The following is a 20,465-nucleotide window of genomic DNA, read 5'->3' as shown; positions in this document are numbered from 1 at the left end:
AGACTGCCTGAGTTTTGCCTATTCTTCTATCTTTTGATTTCTAAGTATTCTTTCTGTATTATTTGTTTTCTCATATTGCAAATATTTTCCCCATTATCTTTTTGTATGGTTTACAATAGTTAATGCCTAGAACTACTTAACTTATATGAGACACTATCAGTTTTTTTTTTTCCTTTATGATTTCTCTGTCTGCATTTATGATGAAGGCCTTTCCTACTCTAATATTCACCTTTCTTCTGGTACTTAAAAAAAAAAAAAGCCTCTCTTTAATCCACCTGGAATTTATTTTTTTTTTGAGTAAAATTTTAAAAGTGAGATACGGGACATGGGTTCGAGCCCTGGTCTGGGAAGATCCCACATGCTGCGGAGCAACTAAGCCTGTGTGCCACAACAACTGAGCCTGCACTCTAGAGCCCGAGAGCCACAACTGCTGAAGCCCGCGCGCCTAGAGCCCATGCTCCACAAGAGAAGCCACCACGATGAGAAGCCTGCGTACCGCAACGAAGAGTAGCCCCTGCTCGCCACAACTAGAGAAAGCCCATGCACAACAATGAAGACCCAACGCAGCCATAAATAAGTAAGTAAATACTATTAAAAAAAAAAGTGAGATAATTTTAAATCTTCGGGCCTACAATGGCTAGTCTGGCCAGGCCTACGTTTTGGTTATTACAACTAACACACCAACTATCCAGTTAATATTTATTTCAACCCAGGCCACTGTCAGTAGGAGAGACCTTGGTCACTACTCCAGACACAACATCAGAAGCAATTCTCATCCCATAGCTCTTTCTAAGTCACATGTTGCCTGTCCTGTAGGTCTGAAGACTCATCCAGACTCAATGGCAAGTGCTTTGAGCTTTTATTAGTTACTGTACTACTGTACTGACATTCAACTGGCTCAAATCAAAGGATCATCTGTTGCTATAGAAACATGCAGAAGAAAGGCCACCCAGGGCCTTGATTTATTAGGACAACTAAGCTAACCAACTTGATGCTCCAGAAGGAAACTTTCTATAGGGCATCTCTAGAACTCCAGACAGAAACAAGGGCCAGAATAAGTTTCCAGAGATGGAAGACTCTTTATCCCAAACCCACCTTCAACTTCCCATGTTCCCCAACCAATGGAAGTCAAGTAGACCTGGGTCTGAATCCTGTGGAGTCATGCATTAGCTTGCCACTTTAGGAACACTGCTTAACCTCCCCAAGCATCAGTTCTCACCTGAAACAGGATGACACTACCACTCTGCCTGCAGAGTTACTGCATGGATCTGAAAGTACAGAGAACCTGGGGCACAGCAAACATGCAGTAGTATCACTAAGCATCATGCATGCAATTTCCCCGAACTTCCCTCCACCACTGATACCAAGAAAATTACTCTCCACCTCCAGAAAGCTTTCCTTTACGTACCTCTCTTCCTTCGATGAGTGCCTCACTGCCATACTCTCTCAGTGGCTCCTTAATCCCCTCTCTTATCCTCCTCCATCCTCAGCCCTCACGATTGAGGGCTTTTCCTTGGCTCTAGACTCGGGCTGCCTCTTTCCTGATGTTTGTTCTTATTCAGTATCCCTGAGCCACTTCACTCAGCTTGTTACCTCCCACCTCTAAACTAATGTTCTTCTCCAGATGTCCTAACAACTGAGGGCATTATCCAAGGCTCAGGCCTAGCCCCTCCTCCATGGGAGTTTTCTCCAAGGTTGGGGGAGTTTAGGTATGTTCCTCAATCTCTGTTAATGCCTCCTGCCTATATATCTCTGTACGGTTAACACATCAGATACAGAGCTCCCTCCTAAAATCTGTGTCTTCAGTACACCCCAAAGCCTATAGGCTTTGTAACACCTTTCTCACCTCACTCCCAAGGAATAATAGGCAGGGACTGTATGTAGTCATAACATACCAGGTTCTGTGTGTAAGCACTTTACGGGTGTTCTCCAATATAATCCTAGCAATCCTGTGTGGTGTGTATCCGCACCTTTTACAGAGAAGAAAACTGAGGCAGGGCAGTGGCAGCGATGGTTATGTAAGTTGTCTGGGACCACAAAGCTAAACTCACATTCAAGCAGTCTAGGACAGCACAGAATCTTAACCCCTAGAGAGAGAGAAGAAAAGAGAAAAAGAAAGAAGGTAAAGTGTCCAACTAGTGCTCTAATCCTCAACGGAAGTGCTGACCACTGCACTATTACCAACCTCAACTACACTGTCAGAGATCTGGCTTTAAGTCACTAAATGCTTAGTTCACTAAGAAAGTCCTTCCTAGGAACTAAGTCAGCAATCATCCCTTCCTTCCCTTTGCTGAAAGCTTGATGCACAAGGGATCTGTGTGTCCAGCTCTATTCTTTCCCTTTTACCCCTCCCATCACCAAGATCTGCTGGTTCTATACAGGACCCGTGTACCTGACATTTTTTGCACATTCCTTTGTATCTACGGTGTGCCAGACACCCTGCTAGGCACCAGGGATACAACAGTGAGCAAGAGTCAACACCGTCCTTCAATCAGGACAGTCTTCTATGAGTCCTGATTGTCCTCCCCAGGGCAACCACAACTGCCTTTCAGAAATAACAATCTCGGGGATTCCCTGGTGGCGCAGTGGTTGAGTCCGCCTGCCGATGCAGGGGACGCGGGTTCGTGCCCTGGTGCGGGAGGATCCCGCATGCCGCGGAGCGGCTGAGCCCGTGAGCCATGGCCGCTGAGCCTGCACTTCCGGAGCCTGTGCTCCGCAACGGGAGAGGCCACAGCAGTGAGAGGCCCGCGTACCACAAAAAAAAAAAAAAAAAAAAAAAAAAAGCAAGAAATGACAATCTCTTATCCCACGCCACCCCTGCTTAAACAACTGCAACAGACTATGGCACAGTCTAAGGTGGGGGGACTTGGTGCTCAGCTATTAACTTGCCCTTTTTTCTTAAGCAAGTCGTTTCTCTGCAGGACTATTTTCTCCTTCTATTCAATGAGTGAGATAAACGAAGGATCTAAACATATTACGATTCTCAGGCAAATGTTGAAGACCTCCTGACAACAACAAAGAAACCCTAATCACCTAAAGCCAAATTCATTTTCCAGCCACAGCCTAGTTCAGCCCAACCTGCTTGCTATAAATTGCATTTTCAGGTATACTACCCTTTCTCCTGTAAATTCTTATTGGGCAACTGATTTGCTCAGGAGGCAGCATGATGTAGTATAAAAATTCAGGCTGCAAACTAGCAGTCCCCCCACGCCCACTCCCCAAACAGGTTCTGCTTGGCTGAAGACTGAGATTTCGGAGTCCGAACGGTTTTACGAAGACCACTCACTACTCTAGTGCACCAAAGCCGCAGTCTCCAATGCTCATTATCTCACAGCCCGCATGTTTCCCTCATTTATGTTACCTACCTGGCCCCTTAAGGTCTGAGTTTAGGGTAGCATAAACATCCCTATCTGTCCCACCTGTACCTTATTCTCCCTTAGCTGGAACGTTTTTTAAAGAAATGAAAAGCCGCGCGTCCCGTTTCTTCTAGCTCATTTTCTACTTCCCTATACGATTAAAAAGGTCTCTTCGACTCATCCTTAACTCCTACCGCCACAATCCGAAGCACTGCACACAGGTAAGGCATTCAGAAGTCAGACTGGCAGCCTGCCACGTGCTCGCTTTCTCTTTTTTGCTGGAGCTTGGCTGGGAAAAGGCCACACTACTTTTCCCCTTCACCTCCTGGAAGACCGATCCAGGCTAATCTCAGGTTCTGCGTAGGCAACACTGCCTACCAAAGCTCGTCCCAGAAGAAGAGCTCCGGAAGTCCTAGCAGTGATACGTTCCACAAGCGGTAAAACTCTTGCCCTCTTTGGCCAGAGTTTCTCCAGGGCTAGGCCGTCTTTCTCGCGTTCCCTATTCACTCCTCCTTTCCTCCCCCTCACCAAACATTCTGTACACCTTAAGTGCTGAAATACTGAACTGCACTGCCATTTTCGTTTCTGTCTCGAAAACGATACCACGATTCTTTTTGTTTTTTCCGGCATTCCTTCCTACTAACTGGTCTGTGTTAGGCTCAGACTGGCCTGTAAGTCTGGCCAAAGTGCGCCAATGCGGCTGTGCCTCTGAGGCCAGGCTCAAGGCACAGCAAGTGCTCAATGAAAGATCCCTCCGTTGAACGGGCTTCTTCGAGCTCCTCAGCTTATCCTATTTTCTTGACTTTTTCCCCCGCCCGTGCCCGGGAGCGCTCAAACACACTCACAGAACGGACCAGTCTTGCCGAGCCTGCGTTTCTGCATGACTGAGCCGGGGTCCCGTTTCCTTTTTGCATTCCTCTTTAACCTCCCGCTCAACGAGGTACAAGAGTTACACAGAGCTCTCAGACCCGCTCCGGGCCGAGTTTCCGGACAAATGCTCCCGCCCCGAACGCGCCCGCACTCACCCGGACCCCCCGGCGGCTCTCCGTGCGGCTGGGGCCCGGGGGCGCCGCCGTCCAGGATAGCGAAGGCCTCGTCGTTCTCGATGCCCGCAATCTCGCTCTCCTGCTGCGCCAAAAAGGCCGCGGCAGGGTCCTCTTCGCCGGCCACTCCGTTCCCCAGCGCGGGTCCGCTAGCGTGGGCGCCGAACGGATCTAACTCAGCCATGGCGGGCAGTTCAACAGCACGGACGCCGACGTTGAGAGACACACCAACCGACCAGCCGACTCCGCGCCCAGCAGCGGCCGCTGTGGTGGCGACTGATATAGCAAGCGGGAGGAGGGAGAAGACGGAAGCGGAAACCCTGCCCCAATATCCGGTCGGTCTAGGCTGTGTTGGAGAGCCGAAAAGGTAATAACCAATCAGAGGACATAAGTGGTTCAAGAGCTAACCAATCAGCCGGAGGAGGGTTGGGCCCCCGAGTGAAGCTCGTGACTCGGAAAGCACCTGCGTGGAGGGTTCTGAGCCCGGCCGGCCCCCGGCAGGCGGAAGTGGTGCGTGACTTAAAGCAGCTTTGCCTGACCCGCCTTTGGGAAGAGAGGTGAAGTTTGGGCGGCGATGATTGGCCGATTGCAGAAGAGTCAAGCCACTTAGGCTTTCTGAACCTCAGTTTCCTCATTTGTAAAATGGGAACAAGAATCCTGCACTATCTCCCTCCCAGGATTACTGGGAAGATTGACTCCTTTTATGGCTGTGTACTGGCTTTTATAAAAAAATTTTTATTTGTTAACCCATTGACCCAGTCTGGGTTGTTTTCTCCCCTAGAGCCGCCTGACTTAAATGTAATCAATTCAGATCCACTCTGACGTTTCTCCCCTATTAGTATTGTTATAAAAAGGCGAATATATCCCCTTATACAAAGCCCTTTTGCAGCCAGTACTCTTTTCAGAGCTAGACAGAAGTTTCTAGGACTGAAAAATTCCTTAAGGATCATCGGGTTCGTAGGGAAGCTGAGGCCCCCATGAGGGGTCAGTCCCACAGGGAGTCAGTGGCCAAGAGGAAACCCAGGTCTCCTGGGCAATCCCGAATGGTACCAGCCACAACATCTTATATGTGCACACCCTTCCCACCTAAGGACAGCAGGAACTTGCTTAGAAAACAAAGTTCTGTCAGTATTTCTTTTAAATCAGGGACATGTTAATAACATGGCTAGTTAATTTTGTCTACACCCTAGGGAGGATAATCCAGTGATTCCAGTTTCTCGTGCTCATGTTGAGGAGGGGCTTATCCACTGGCCAAAAGAAGGACCTTTCTCCTTCGCCACCATCACCCTAAAAAGTCGAAAACAGAAACAAACCAAAAGAACCAGCCAGAGGTCAAAGTTGCCTCCAGAGGTAGTCAGCAAGGGACAAGAAAGTGGTTCCTAAAAATATACACTAATCTTTGTTGACACAAAAGGGTAATTGCTTCCTTAAAGCATGTATTTACCTTTAAAGTCGTTTAAAGTATGAAGTGTAGGAAAGTTTTGAAGAAAATCATTTAAGAAATTTAAAATGTTAGGGCCTGCACCTGACTCAGTCCCCCCCCCTTTTGTTTTAATGCTCATCCCTAACATAAATGGGCTCATCTGTAACAGAAACTGGCAACAATACATGAAGTAGTTTCACTTTCCTCTTCTCTTTGAAACAATATATCCTGCCCCTGTTAGGAGGATAAGGGACAGGGACTACAGTGAGAGGGCCCAAGGAAGACAACTTTTGGTTGCTCACAGCAGTAGCAGCTGAGAGACAGACAGCATTCTCTCGGGGGCAAGCGCGTAACTCTGGGGAAGCCGTCCTGAGAGTCACTTGCTAGAGGGGGCACCACCTCTCATCATGCAAAATCAGCAAGTGTTTATTCACTCAAAATTGAAGAAATCAGCTGCGGTGTTTAGGGATGACTTCACAGAGGAGGTGGCTTGGAGTTCAGTTATGATATTTGGGTAAGGTTTAGAAGAGTTACTCCTGGCGGCCTAATGTTACAGTTGTACAGGTTTCATAGCTTGGCATATTCGGGGGACAGAGAGTAAATTAGTTTGGCTGGGTCTGAAGGGTTTAAGTAGAGGAATAATTGAAGGTAAATCTGGAGACATATGCTGGGGTCTTGAATGCAGTCCATGCTAAGGAGGCTTATTTGCAATAGGAAATTATGGAAGGTTCCAGAAAAAGGAATGCTTTGATCAAAGTGCTGCTTAGGAGGTTAATCTGAGCCCTGTGTGCAGGATGGATGGGAACAGAGGCTGTGGGAAAGACGTTGAGGAATGGCATGATGAAGGTCCGGGCAGGGCAGTGATGTGGAGTTGGATGATCTGGGGAGCACTGATGGGAAGTCCCTACCTACCACAAGAGGTAGGGACTGGGAGAGTTGCAGGGGGAAAGGATGAGATCATAAATCATACCTGAAATCACCAAAGCCACTAGTTTATGCTCTCTGGGGGAGTTCCAGTAATTGCCAGGAGACAGAGAAGAAGATTTAGGTGATATCCAGAAGGTAGCTAGAAGTATACACAAGGAGGGGAGCTCCTGGCCTGGAGTGGGAGAGATGAGGAGAGGGAAGTACTGGGTGACACAGCTGGGAAGAACCCTTGGTTCTAGGGAGAGGCAGAGATTGGACTGTGCAGGATCTTTCCTCAGCACTCTGCCAGAGCCAGATCAAGGGCCACACAATGACGTCTGATGGGTCTTGGTTGAGAGGTTAAGACACAGACCCCACTCTCTAAAGCCAAAAAGTATCTGATCCAGAAGAAGTGTGGTAAGAAATGCATACAAATTAAGATAGGTGCAGATGGTGATATGGTAGGGGTGTGGAGAGGGCAGTGGTGAGCAAGCAAAGAACGGAAAAGATGGAAGGGAGGCGAGTCACATTTGGTTGAGAAGTCCTAGAAAAGTTTCATACAGGAGATAAGTGCAGTGTCTATCTCTCCCACTAGACCTTTAGGTGAGGGCAGGGGCCATGTATGCCTTACTTATCTTTGTATTCTTAGGGTCTAGCATTATACCTGGCACATAGCAGGTGTTCAATAAACATTTGTTGCTGGAATGGAGTGGCATTTGAGATGGATCTCAAAGGAGAAGGGTTGTGAGATATATATGATGGAGAGGAAGAAAGGCAGGCTGTGCTCTGGGAAGTGATTTGGCTAGGTGATGGAAGATCAGGAAAGTAAATGGATACAGCTGAAGAAAGTGTGTTGAAGTCAAATCATGGAGGACTTGAGAGCCCAGGTGAGGATTATTACTACATTTGCAGAAGCTGTGGGGAGCCTTTAATGGACCTTACCTGGCCAATGACTTGGTCAGAACCCTGTTCTGGAAGAATCTTCTGGAAGCTCAGGCAGTTAGCATGGCAGAGGGTTCTGAAAACAGGGAGGACAGTTAGGAAAGACTGCTGCAGTGGTTCAGGAGGGAGATGCAGGGGGCCAAGGATGATATTCTAGGAAACAGAGCAGTGGGCTCAGGTAGAAGGAAAATAATGGAGGTAGTATACATAGTATAATACTTGGTAAGTAATAGCAGAGAGAGGAGGCACAGAGAGAGAGGAGATTCACAGATAACTTTTATAGCTTGTGAAACCATGAACAGAAATAGCCACAACAGGAAAAGCCAGTTGTGTGGAATGGGAGGAGATTAGACAAATGAAGAGTTCAGTGTGGACATATTGAACACGAGGGACCTCTGGGATATTCAGGAGACATTCCACAGGATATTGGAAATCAAAGTCAAGTTCAGAAGAGAGGAGGATCTAATTCCAGCAATGGTGGGCAAGTTGTTTGGGGCCAACTGCTGAAAACAACTAGAAGATCTGGGCAAAAAGCTTTAAAAATCTCTTTGAAGGCATCAGAGGACTACCAAAGCAGTGAGGAATTGTAGGCCAAAGTTCTAGAACGGGAGGGAAGCCAAGAAAAGTGAGCCTAACATTTGGAGCCATTTTTCCTCTCAAGGAGACTTAGTTGTAAAAGCAGAGGCTGAGAAGCTGAGTGGAGTTTTCAAAAAACAAGGCTGGGAGAAGAAAATAGTTGAGGGCCTACAAAGAAGAAGGGGCCCTGATAAACATACCAGGCTTTTTGTTGGGACCCCAAAGGGCTACCTACTAGGAATAAAGGGGGAAAAGGCCTTGATTGAATTAAAGTGATCCAGGCTTTATAGTGCCCTTACCTTAGAGCTGCCTGCCAAAAGCAAGAGTAAATTCTGACAGAAAAAAATTTCATCCAAAAATAAATAAACATGAAAAGACAAAACATGTTCAGAAATATTTTCAAGGACAGGCATACAATAGAAATTCCAGAGGATTCAGATAATGGAGTTATCAGACTTAGACTTTAAACTACTTATGATTAAAGACTTCAAGGAATTAAAATAATGAGAATTTCAGCAGTTTAAAATTTTGAGACCTAAAATTAACAGTATCTGATATTGAGTTCAACGGATAGGTTTAATAGTGGATTAGACATAGCTGAAAATAGAATTAGCGAAACAGAAGACAGAGCAGAAAAATATCCAAGCTGAAACAGAATCAAAAGGATGAAAACCACAGAAAAGAGCATAAAAAACATAGGATATGAAGGACAGGTTTTTTTGGTTTTTTTTTAAAGAAGATGTTGGGGGTAGGAGTTTATTAATTTATTAATTTATTTTTGCTGTGTTGGGTCTTCGTTTCTGTGCAAGGGCTTTCTCTAGTTGTGGCAAACGGGAGCCACTCGTCATCGCAGTGCATGGGCCTCTCACTATTGCAGCCTCTCTTGTTGCGGAGCACAGGCTCCAGACTTGCAGGCTCAGTAGTTGTGGCTCACGGGCCTAGTTGCTCCGCAGCATGTGGGATCCTCCAAGACCAGGGCTTGAACCCATGTCCCCTGCATTAGCAGGCAGATTCTCAACCACTGCGCCACCAGGGAAGCCCAGGGACAGGTTTTATAATGTAATTTTAGCAAGGAGAGTACTTCCCTGGTGGTGCAGTCATTGAGAATCTGCCTGCTAATGCAGGGGACACGGGTTCGAGTCCTGGTCTGGGAGGATCCCACATGCAGTGGAGCAACTAGGCCCATGAGCCACAACTACCAAGCCTGTGCTCTAGAGCCCGTGAGCCACAACTAATGAGCCCCCATGCCACACCAACTGAAGCCCGCACGCCTAGAGCCCGTGCTCCACAAAAAGAGAAGCCACCACAATGAGAAGCCCACGCACCACAACAAAGAGTAGCCCCCCGCTCACCACAAGTAGAGAAAGCCCACGCGCAGCAACACAGACCCAACACAGCCAAAAATAAATACATAAATAAATTAATTAATTAAAAAAAATTTCAGCAAGGAGGTAGAGAAAGAATGGAGCAATGTTGGAAGAGAAAATGGCTAAGAATTTTCCAAAATTGGTAAAGGAAATCAAACCACAGATTTAAGAGAATCACCATGAACTCCAAGCAAGATAAAAAGAAAACAAAAAGTCTCCCTAAAAGAACTGTTTAAAATCCACATGCCGGGCTTCCCTGGTGGCACAGTGGTTGAGAGTCCGCCTGCCGATGCAGGGGACACGGGTTCGTGCCCTGGTCCGGGAAGATCCCACATGCCGCGGAGCGGCTGGGCCCGTGAGCCATGGCCGCTGAGCCTGCGCGTCCGGAGACTGTGCTCCGCAATGGGAGAGGCCACAACAGTCAGAGGCCCGAGTACCATTAAAAAAAAAAAAAGAGTAAAACAAATTCTACACAATGTCTCCAGGGGAAAGAAAAAAGAGAGAAATGAACAATATTGTAAATCAACTATATTTCAATAAAAAGTTTTTAAAAAGGGAGAGAGAGAAAAAGGAGCACTTCCCAACTCATTTTATGGGGCAAGCATTACTCTGATGCCAAAAGTAGACAAAGGTAGTACCAAAAAAGAAAAGAAAACTGTAGATCAATATCCCCTAAGAACAGAGATGCAAAAATCCTACAGAAAGTTAGCAAATTGAATCTAGCAACATATAAAAAGAACAATATATCATGACAAAATGTAGCTTATCCCAGGATGCAAAGCTAGTTCAATATTTGCAAAATAAATCATTGTAATACACCACATTCACAGTCTAATGAATAAAACTCACATAATTATATTAATTCACACAGAAAAAATATTTGACAAAATTCAACATTCACTTTTTATAAAATCTCAGCAAACTAGGAATGGAGCAGAACTTCCTCAGCCTGATAAAGGACATCTATGAAAAACATATTTAATGGTGAAAGACTGAATGCTCTCCCCCTAGGATCAGGGATAAGTCAAGAATGTTCCCACTCATCATTCCTATTCAACATTGTACTGGAAGTCCTAGCCAGCACAGCAAGACAAGAAAAAGACATAAAAGGCATACAGATTAGAGAGGAAGAAATAAATTTGTCCCTATTTGTAGATGACATGATTGTCTACATAGAAAATTTCAAGAAATCTACCCAATAAACTCCTAAAATAAGTGAGTTTAGCAAAGTTGCAAGGAATATGGTCGACACACAAAAATCAATTGTATTTCTATATAGTACTAGCAGTGTATTATTAGAAACTAAAAAATTGAAAATACCATTTATAATAGCTCCATATGATAACTTTACAAATAAAAACCTGAGTGAATATATACTGGATGGAATCTGGTAATATTTTAAAGAAATTATATAATTACTGAGGCTAATAATTATATAAATGTATATTGTATTTTATATTAAAATATATATGTAATATGTCATAAGCAAGTTAGGTTTATCCCAGGAATGGATGGTTTTACATTGACAAATTAATAAAAGTGAATTGTCCTAAAACAAGGAAAAAACATGTTCATTTCAATAGATTCAGAAAAATATTTGATAATTCAACATCTATCACAATAAAAGCTTTTAGCAACTTGGAATAGAGGGAACTTCCTTAAAGAAACCAAGTCATTATTTATACATGACATAATTGTGTATATGGAAACTATGGAAATATCTCCAAATAAATTATTACAAATTCTTTCTATATTCTGGATACAAGTCCTTTGCCAGATAGATGATTTGCAAATATTTTCTTCAATATGTGTTTGTCTTTTCATCTCCTTAACAGTGCCTTCCCCAGAGCAAAAGATTTTCATTTTGGTGAGGTCCAGTTTACCAGTTTTTAAATGGATCGTGCTTTTGGTGGGTGTCATAGTTAAGAAATCTTGCTTAACCCCCAGTTACAAAGATTTTGTCCATGTTTTCTTCCAGAAGTTTTGTAGTTTTTTTATTTTATTTTTATTTATTTTTTTGCGGTACGCGGGCCTCTGACTGTTGTGGCCTCTCCCGTTGCGGAGCACAGGCTCCGGACGCGCAGGCTCAGCGTCCATGGCCCACAGGCCCAGCCACTCCGCGGCATGTGGGATCTTCCCGGACCGGGGCACGAACCCATGTCCCCTGCATCGGCAGGCGAACTCTCAACCACTGCGCCACCAGGGAAGCCCTAGTTTTACATTTTGCATTTAGAGCTGTGATTCATATTGAGTGGAGAGAAGATATTTACCACATGTACAACTGATAAAGGGTTCACATCTAGAATATCTAAAGATCTCATACAATCTGCTAAATACATAATGAATATACAGAAATCAACTGTATTTCTATCGACTAACTATAAAAAGAGGAAATGAATTTTTAAAAGACTACTACATATTTTTAAAAGAATATTATATATAATATACATAACTATATATATTTTAATAACATTTGTTTATTTTATTTATTTATTTTTTGCGGTACGCGGGCCTCTCACTGCTGTGGCCTCTCCCGTTGCGGAGCACAGGCTCCGGACGCGCAGGCCCAGTGGCCACGGCCCAGCCGCTCGAGGCGTGTGGGATCCTCCCGGACCGGGGCACAAACCCGTGTCCCCTGCATCGGCTGGCGGACTCTCAACCACTGCGCCACCAGGGAAGCCCCAAAGTGGAACTTTCTATGTCATCCTTTAAATGGTACCAAATAAGCAAATAGACCCAGGAGAATGGGAGTGCTTTTTTATTACTGAGCATGGTGAAAATGCAGAGAGGACATGCTTGGTAGTGGATATTTTCTAACATCCTTTTAAAAATCTTAAATATTCTAAGATAGATGGCTAGGTAGGAAGGCACAGAGACTTGTCATGATTCTGTGGCCTGAATGAAATAATGCACTACAACTGTCATGTTTCTGAGCCATACTATCTTTGTTTTGTCTTCACAGAACTCTTCCTCAAGAGTAATACTTTCTCTGCTAATAGCTGTGCACAGAAGAGGCAAGGTTATTAAACAACTGTCATCAAAAATAAGCCCCTGATGGGCTTCCCTGGTGGCGCAGTGGTTGAGAGTCTGCCTGCTGATGCAGGGGACACGGGCTCGTGCCCCAGTCCGGGAAGATCCCACATGCCACGGAGCGGCTGGGCCCGTGAGCCATGGCCGCTGGGCCTGTGCTGTCCCGGGCTGAGCCCAGGAGCCACAACTACTGAGCCCACGAGCCACAACTAGTGAGCACATGTGCCACAACTACTGAATCCCGCGTGCCTAGAGCCCGTGCTCCGCAATGAGAAGCCCACGCGCCACAATGAAGAGTAGCCCCTGCTTGTCGCAACTAGAGAAAGCCCACGTGCAGCAACGAAGACCCAACGCAGCCAAAAATAAATAAATAATAAATAAATAAATAAATAAATTTATTTTTTTAAAAAAGAGAGACAGGGAGGGGTCAGTTTTGAATCATGGAAGGTCACCTCTTCCTCTGAGGTGCAGAAAAGAAGCAGAAGCTCTGGGGGATAAGGGATTGTTTATGGTGCTAGGTAATTTGACCTCTATTTCTTTGGAGTTCTGGTGGCAGAATGAGAGGTAAGTGGCTGAGAAGAAAGAGGAAGGAAGGGCCGGGCCCCAGGACACCAGAGAAGGTTGGAGAATCAGCACTAGGGAATGGCATCCGGTGTCATAAGAGGTGACTCTGGGGTCAGCCAAGCCTGGTCGGGTGCTGATGGGGCAGCTGGGCTTAGCTTCATGGGTCTGTAAGACCCTGTTCTTCCAGCTGGGGGACGCAATGAAGTGAGCAGAGGCGGGGGCTGCCCAGGATTAGAGAAGTGAGAAACGTGTGAGAGAAGTTCCAGGGGAGAGAGCGTCAGCTGTGATGTCCAAGGTCCTGGCCTGCAAGGAGGAAAGTAAGACTTGGGCAGAGGGGTAGGCTTTGAAGAGGGAGGCCACCTGTCAGGGAAGTCAGGAAGATGCTGCTAAGCAGGTAGGGCAGGATTGAGTGGGAAAAGGCAGGGGATGGAGCAGATTTGAACCACAAGGATATGTGAAGTGTCCTGCACTGTATAATACAGTAGACACTCACTAGCTTTGTGGGGCTTTATGTATGTAGTTAGTCCAAAATGAGCCATGCTGTAAGTGTAATACACACTGGCACAGAGACCTGCACAGAGACGCCTCAGTGACTGGTGTGTGTGTGTGTGTGTCTGTGTGTGTGTGTGTGTGTGTGTGTGTGTGTGTGTGTGTGTGAATTGATGAGTGGACAAGTAAATTCATGAATGAACGAGTGAATGAGGATTATATATAGTGTTCAAGGATGTGAGTCAGTTTCTCCTAAATTGTTGAGGATTATATGCAAGTACACGAATGAAAAGTAAGAGGGAGTTAGAATTGAGGACAGCTCACTAAGACTTTGAGGTAGGGAGTCTCAAAAAACATTTTATGGAACCTAACTTAATATAAGGATGCAAGAACCTAGACCCTTGCCTCACTCCTCTTTTTTTTCTTTTCAAAAAGTACTCCCACAGCACTTTAATATACGCCAGGGACTGTCCTAGGCATTTTGCACATCACATCAACCTGTGAGATAGGTGCTCTTATTGTCCCCCTTTTACAGATAAGGGAACTAAGGCACAGAGATGTCAATAGCTTTCCCAGGATTACCCAGTAAGTGATGGAACTGGTATTTGAGCCAGGCCATCTGTCCCCAGTGTCCAGACCCCTAACTGTTACACCATCCTGTCTCTCATCCCGTCATCTCGCCTTATCGCCAATCTTCTCTCCAACAGAGATGCAGGTTCCTTTTTCTCTCCCATTACTCACCTCTCTTCCACCCCCAGCTCCTCAGAACTTGTATTCCTGGAGAAAGTTCCCAATGAACCCTGCTTACTGGAAACAACTGTAAGTAAACCCCCAACTTTCCCACAAATGAGACACAAACACACCATAGCTGCGTGGCCAAGCACAACAGCCGAGTAACCCTGCCTCCCCTCCCAGCCCAACCCCACTCCCTTTGACCGCATCCCTGAGCCTGGCTCACACTGCCTTCCCCCTCTGCAGCCCAGGAGGCTCCTCTCCCAGACCTGAGATTGGCCCTCCCCTGCCTTCCTAGGCAGACTCAAGGGAAATGAGTGTTGGAGGAGTCTGAGGCTTCACAACTCTAAGTAAATGCTTTAACTGTCAGTCTAGCAGATGCCCGCGAGGTGACTACAGGGGTATAGAATAGGGGGCCTTCCGGACATCACCTTGGCCAGTGCCTGGGAGATGCCTCAATCTCACCCACCACGGATTCCCTTCCAGTCTCCGCTTGGATCTCTCCAGTGACGGAGTAGCCCTGAATTTCCACCCACTGGGAGCCACTACCCAGGAGATGCCTTGATCCCACACATCAGGGACTCTTCCAGCCTCAGCTTGGATCCCTCCAGTGACAGAGTGGCCGTGAATTTCCTCCCACTGGGGGTAGCTGTAGCCCAGCATCTCCACCTTTAGGGCCAAACAAAGACTAAGAAGGAACCAACAGGCCATCTTCTTCTTTTTCTCTCTCTCATTAAATTGTGAATAATAATGCATTTACTTATTCTCCCACTTAAAAAGCCGTTTAAATCCTTTGAAGAATCTTGCAAGGTAGCTTGGCTAGACAGCAGGCAGGACAGTCCAGTGCCTCTGGTGGGGGGGCCAGGGTCTTCCACTCGCCTGCGTTTTGGTCCAGCATGTAGGCGTTTGGATTGATGGTGTAGTCCTTTGTCTGGACATCACTGGCTGTGCTGACACCTCCACATACAAACACCTTGTTGTCTCCAATGGAGCATATAGCATGGGACACATCCAAGGGGCAGTTGTTGGGCAAGAGAGGCACTGAGGTAGTCATCTTGTTGGCCTTTATCTTCTGCAGGTTGATTTCCACACTCTGCCGGTGGCTGTACACGCAGAGGATGTTGTCCTGACGAAAAGAGAGCAGGGGCCGGTGGTTGAACTCAATGGGAAAGGTGATACACTGGACCACGTCCCCAGTGTTGGTGTCAAAGCAGTCCATCACCCCGACCCGGGAGATGTAGCCCTTAACCAAGCACCGCCCGGTGACAATGTACAGGTTCCAGTCACCCTTGGTGATCACGGCTGTGCCGTCCATAGGGATGCTCATCTTCCCTGCCAGGCACCAGGCCTCCTTGCGCTCATCATAGCGATAGATGTTAGAGACGTACCTCCTCGGGGCAATGCTCCCACCCACTGAGTACACTGTCCCCCCGCAGGTCACCATGGTGTGGAAGACAAGCCCAACTGGCAGATCGGGCAACTTGGTCCAGGAGTTGTCATCCATGTCATACCGCCAAGCCGTCTTCAGCCCTGAAATCTGCTCAGTGGTACCACCAGAGATGTAGATGTAGCGACCGGCAGAGGTGGCACTGAGAGCTGCTGCACGATAGGGCATCTCTGAGAGCTTCAACCACAGGTTCTCCTGAATGATATAAGCAAACACTCCATCGTTGAACTTGCCGTGGGCCTTTTGGCCACCTAGGATGACCACCGAATCGAGCAGGGCCCCTTTCCGCTGGTAGCTCAGCAGGCTGGTTGGCCTCTCCTGCCTGCGGTCCACAAGGACACTCTCAATCAGGGTTGCGTGGGCTGAGCTGTTCTCCATGCCCATCAGCTTGTTGCTGGCATACATCAGTGTCTTGTTGGAGACAGCATTAAGATTGATGTAATTGAAGAACTTCTTGAAATACTTCTCCCGCTCATCCTTCCGGAAGTATACCCAATTGATGAGTGCATTGAGAGCCTGGTCCTCATTGAGCACATGCAAGTTTTCATCTCGGAGCAGGCGGCCGAAGATGACAGGTGGACAGCGCTTGAAGTGCATGGAGGCCTCAGGACTGGCCCAGTAGTGGAAGTTGTCACGAATGCCAGAGTAGGCCAAGTCTGATACCTCTTTGAGCTCAAACAACTCAGCCAAGAAGAGGTAGCGCAAGCAGTTGGCATGGCAGATGGACTTAATCAGGAAGTCACTGCAGTGAATTCGAAGGCGTGGTGTGTTGAAATACTGGGCCCCACGAAGCAGCTCCTCCACATTCTGCTCTGAGATGACCACCTTTCCGCTGTAGAAGTAGTCCAGGAGCTGGTCCACTGTGGTCGGACTCAGGTAGTTGGGGTCAATGGTGATGAAGAGCTCATCAGTGGTCTTCATGTCGTGGTTGGAGATGAGACTCTTCACCAGTGGAGAGACCGCGGCCAGCACATTACGATGTGCAAAGAAGACATGGTGGTCCACAGTCAGGGCCATGTCCCAGTACTCTTTGCGTTTTCTCTGTTTGTTCAGGTTCTGCAGCACGAAGCTGTTGTAGTTTTTCTCAGTGAATTCCAATTTCATGGTGCTTCTTGCTGGCTGAGGCAGAAGATCAGCAGCAGGTACTGGAGAACAGACTTTCTCAGGCCTTTGGGATTCAGACTGATGGTCTTTTGCAGAGCAGTTGATCAGGGAGGAGTTGGGGTGGGAGAGAGGATGATGTCACAGAGTGGATGAGGTTATCACAATGCAGGCCCCCCAGAGGGCTTTCTCAGAGGCACAGGGCTTTTCTCCCCTCTGATGGCCCTGAGCTGCCAAGGCCAGATGAGCTGCCAAGGCCAGATATCCTGCCAGGGCCTAGTGCCAGGGCCTAGAACTCAGGAGGAAACTCAGAGATGGGTCACAACTCCCACCTGGCACCTTCAACCTCAGTTCAGGGCTGCTTCTGGAATGGCAGAGCCAGTTTGGGCAGGGGTGGTGTGGAGAGGGTTAGGAAGGCCGGGGGGGTGGGGGGGAAGGAAAGGGATTATTAGATCATCTAGAAGAATGTACATTGTACAGGAGGGAAACTGAGGCCCAGAGAAGAGAAGGGACTTGCCCAAGATCACATAGCCAGTTGCAAGCAGAGCAGGGCCTGGAACCCAGGCCTTCTGTAACGTAGGATTTTTCCCACCCTTCCAGGATGCTCGTAACTACTCAGCTTTCCTCTGTGTCTGATTCTCAAGCCCCAAAGCATATTTCTCTGCCAAGGCTCCTGGATATCAGAGAAGAAAGGCTCTGTCCTTTGGCTTCTGACCTTTGCAGTTACAGATACCATTCTTTATAAAATAGAGGGAGAGGTGGAGGCCACTCCCAGGAGCAGGGACACAGGAGTAAGCTGCGTACTGAGGGATGGGAGGGCCTTCAAAGCCCTGATTATTTCAGAATGTCCCGAAAACTGGGACATTCTCTCCACATTTCCAAGTCTCTAACTTGTAAAATGTTGGGGGTTGTGATGGGTCTGCTCTCTCCATCAAGTGTGGACTTCTCTCTAAACCTGTTTCCTCCTCTGTGAGATGGGAATAATAATAGTACCTGCTTCAAAGATTAATAAGAGGGCTTCCCTGGTGTCACAGTGGTTGAGAGTCCGTCTGCCAGTGCAGGGGACACGGGTTCGAGCCCTGGTCCGGGAGGATCCCACACACCGCGGACCAGCGACGCCCGTGTGCCACAACTACTGAGCCTGCGCACCCTAGAGCCCGTGTTGCGCAACAAGAGAAGCCACCGCAGTGAGAAGCCCGCGCACCGCAACGAAAAGTAGCCCCCCCCGCTCACCACAACTAGAGAAAGCCCGCGCACAGCAACGAAGACCCAACGCAGCCAAAAATAAATAAATAAATAAATTTAAAAAAAAAAGATTAATACGAGTTTACAAGAGAAAAGGTCTAGAAAGTGTTAAGCACAGTGTTTGCCTCGTAACAAACCTTCAATAGTTGCTAGCCGCCATTACTTTAATATTACACCAGTTCGCCAAGCTCCGGCTTTCCTGGCCGGCTGCTCCCTTCGGAAACCCTTGTGGTGGTTCTCAGTTTGCGGTGGTTGGGAAGTCTGCAATCCCCATCCCCTCCGGCCGGGCTCCATGAGCTCCCTCGGCCACGCGGTGGCGCTAGAGGGTCATCTCCCGCCTGGGAGCGGCGCACCGCCCCCCACCTCCTCCTCCCCTGTAGCCGGGCCTCCTAAGATCAACACAAAACACAACTGTGCCCATTTTCCAGAAGGGGGTATTGAGCCCCAGACTGCGGGCTTAGGGCTGGACGGCCAGAGTGGAGCCATCCAGACCCCGGGCGTCCCCCTCGGCGCCCCGCGGGGTGGGGTGCTCGCGGGCTCGGCCGGCTCGTACATCCACTGCCCTCCCCGCCTCCGAGCTGGCGTGGGTCCCTCGGGGTTCCCGAGGCGCGGCTGTACCCAGTCCAGGAGGGGATAAGGACCAGTGGGAGCCTCCCACGGAGGAGGGCCGGCTCCTGTGGGCCCCACCCAGACCAGCCGTCCTGGGGGCTCCCAGGAAGGGGCTCAACACGCAGACCCTGGCGGCCTTGGCGAGGTCGTGCAGAGAGGACCTGGCCTCGGGCCGCGTCCTTGATCTCCTCCAACCTGGGCCCTGAGCCCCACTCCTGACCCTCAGGCCGTCCTTAGCGTCCCTACTAGGAAAACTGTCGTTGCAGCCTGGGGAATGTGAGCCTGCCAGGTCTTTCCCTCCCTGATGTAGTCAAGTTCTCATTATTATTCACTGTCTCTCCCTCATCCTTTCATTCCAGACCTGGCTTTTTCTTAATTTGAAAATTATTTTAAAGTACCTACCTTTTAATGCTGAATTTGTTCACCTTGATGTCTTCAGGGTTAGAGGCACTCAGTCTCTTTAGATATGTGTCTGCACAGGACTAAAACTTTCTGTTTTCCCCGAAGGAACAAAGCTTGGCTTTTAGCCCCTCCACAGACTAGCTGTGTGGCTGAGTTGAGTTCCACCTGGTCCGTTCTCTCCCTGTGAGGATAATTGAGTTCTAATTGCTCCTCCAGCTCTGATCTCTGGAGAGGGGACGCGAGAGGCAGCGGTGACTCAGGCGGAGGAGGATGAGGTCTCTTGGTGCTGCTGTCAGACACTTGTCACTCCCATTGGCTTCCAGGCCTGCCCACCCAGGGTCAGGCCCTGGTGCGTCACCACTCCTTTGCCCGCACACCCACTTTGGTGGAGGAGGGGGCCATGCCCCTCTGTTTTTGTTTCAGTTCCCAGAACACCATGGAGGGAAGGTCTTTCATCAGATGCTTCCTTCCAGTTAAGAAAGTTGGGGGACCTCCCTGGTGGCGCAGTGGTTAAGAATCTGCTGGCCAATGCAGGGGACACGGGTTCGATCCCTGGTCCAGGAGGAGGATTCCACCTGCCCTGGAGCAACTAAGCCACAACTGTGCCACAACTATTGAGCCCGCGTACCTAGAGCCCGTGCTCTGCAACGAGAAGCCTGCGCAGCACAACGAAGAGTAGCCCCTGCTCGCAGCAACTAGAGAAAGCCCGCGTGCAGCAACGAAGACCCAACGCAGCCAAAATAAATTAATTAATTTAAAAAAAAGAAAGTTGGGCTTATGGGCTGTCATGGAGACCTGAGAGCATCCAGTAGACTTAACTCCATGTGCCAGGCCTTGTACAGCTGGACAAATTGGGGCCCAGAAGGGGGAAGGGGCTCGTCCAACTTAGTTCACAGAGCTAGGGCTGGGAGCCAGGACTCCCAGCTCCTTCCTCTGCCCTGTGGCTGCAAAGGAGAGCCAGCAATCTGGCTTGTCTTGTGCTCCTGTTGTACTTGTGGGAGTTGCCATCTTTAAGAAATCCATTAAAGAAGTTAGATTTGTGCCCACCCACTCAGCCAGCTTTGTTGTCTGGCTTGTCTTCAGCCTGGAAATCTCCCCTGGTCACCTTGTTCCTTACTCCAGCCAACTGAGGAAACAGACTCCAGCCTAAAGAGGCCGGCAGCCTGCCAGTGTCCACCACCTGGTTATGTATGTATGTATTGGGTAGAGTGTGTCCCTAGGAGTCCCAGGAAG

General features: G+C 48.0%; 2 protein-coding genes across 12 annotated transcripts in view; both read right to left on the bottom strand.

Moving 5' to 3' along the window:
• Positions 1–19,485, bottom strand: part of CLTA (clathrin light chain A) — a 34,715-nt gene extending 15,230 nt beyond the window's left edge. For 3 of the 11 annotated variants that reach the window (XM_067039687.1, XM_067039690.1, XM_067039688.1), the window contains exons 1-2: positions 4,382–4,676; positions 1,896–2,087 (exon numbers count right to left, since the gene is read on the bottom strand). In XM_067039687.1, coding sequence (XP_066895788.1) covers positions 1,896–2,087; positions 4,382–4,583 — 394 coding nt within the window. In that variant the 5' untranslated portion in view covers positions 4,584–4,676. Of the gene's footprint in view, positions 1–1,895; positions 2,088–4,381; positions 4,728–19,232 lie in introns of those variants that run through there. The other 8 variants (XM_067039689.1, XM_067039692.1, XM_067039686.1 and 5 more) reach the window with 7 other exon arrangements.
• Positions 15,213–16,979, bottom strand: CCIN (calicin). The gene has a single exon (XM_059072172.2). The coding sequence runs from the start codon at positions 16,977–16,979 to the stop codon at positions 15,213–15,215; it is 1,767 nt and encodes a 588-aa protein (XP_058928155.1).
• Positions 19,486–20,465: the final 980 nt, after the last annotated feature.

The sequence above is a fragment of the Kogia breviceps genome, chromosome 8, assembly GCF_026419965.1.
Source record: "Kogia breviceps isolate mKogBre1 chromosome 8, mKogBre1 haplotype 1, whole genome shotgun sequence".
Taxonomy (NCBI): Eukaryota; Metazoa; Chordata; class Mammalia; order Artiodactyla; family Physeteridae; genus Kogia; species Kogia breviceps.
Note: the sequence above shows the minus strand (reverse complement) of the source record. Positions and strands in the feature narration are given on the sequence as shown.

Bases quoted from the DNA above. Each gene is read 5' to 3' on its own strand.
- CCIN (XM_059072172.2), bottom strand. From the start codon at position 16,979: ATGAAATTGGAATTCACTGAGAAAAACTACAACAGCTTCGTGCTGCAG.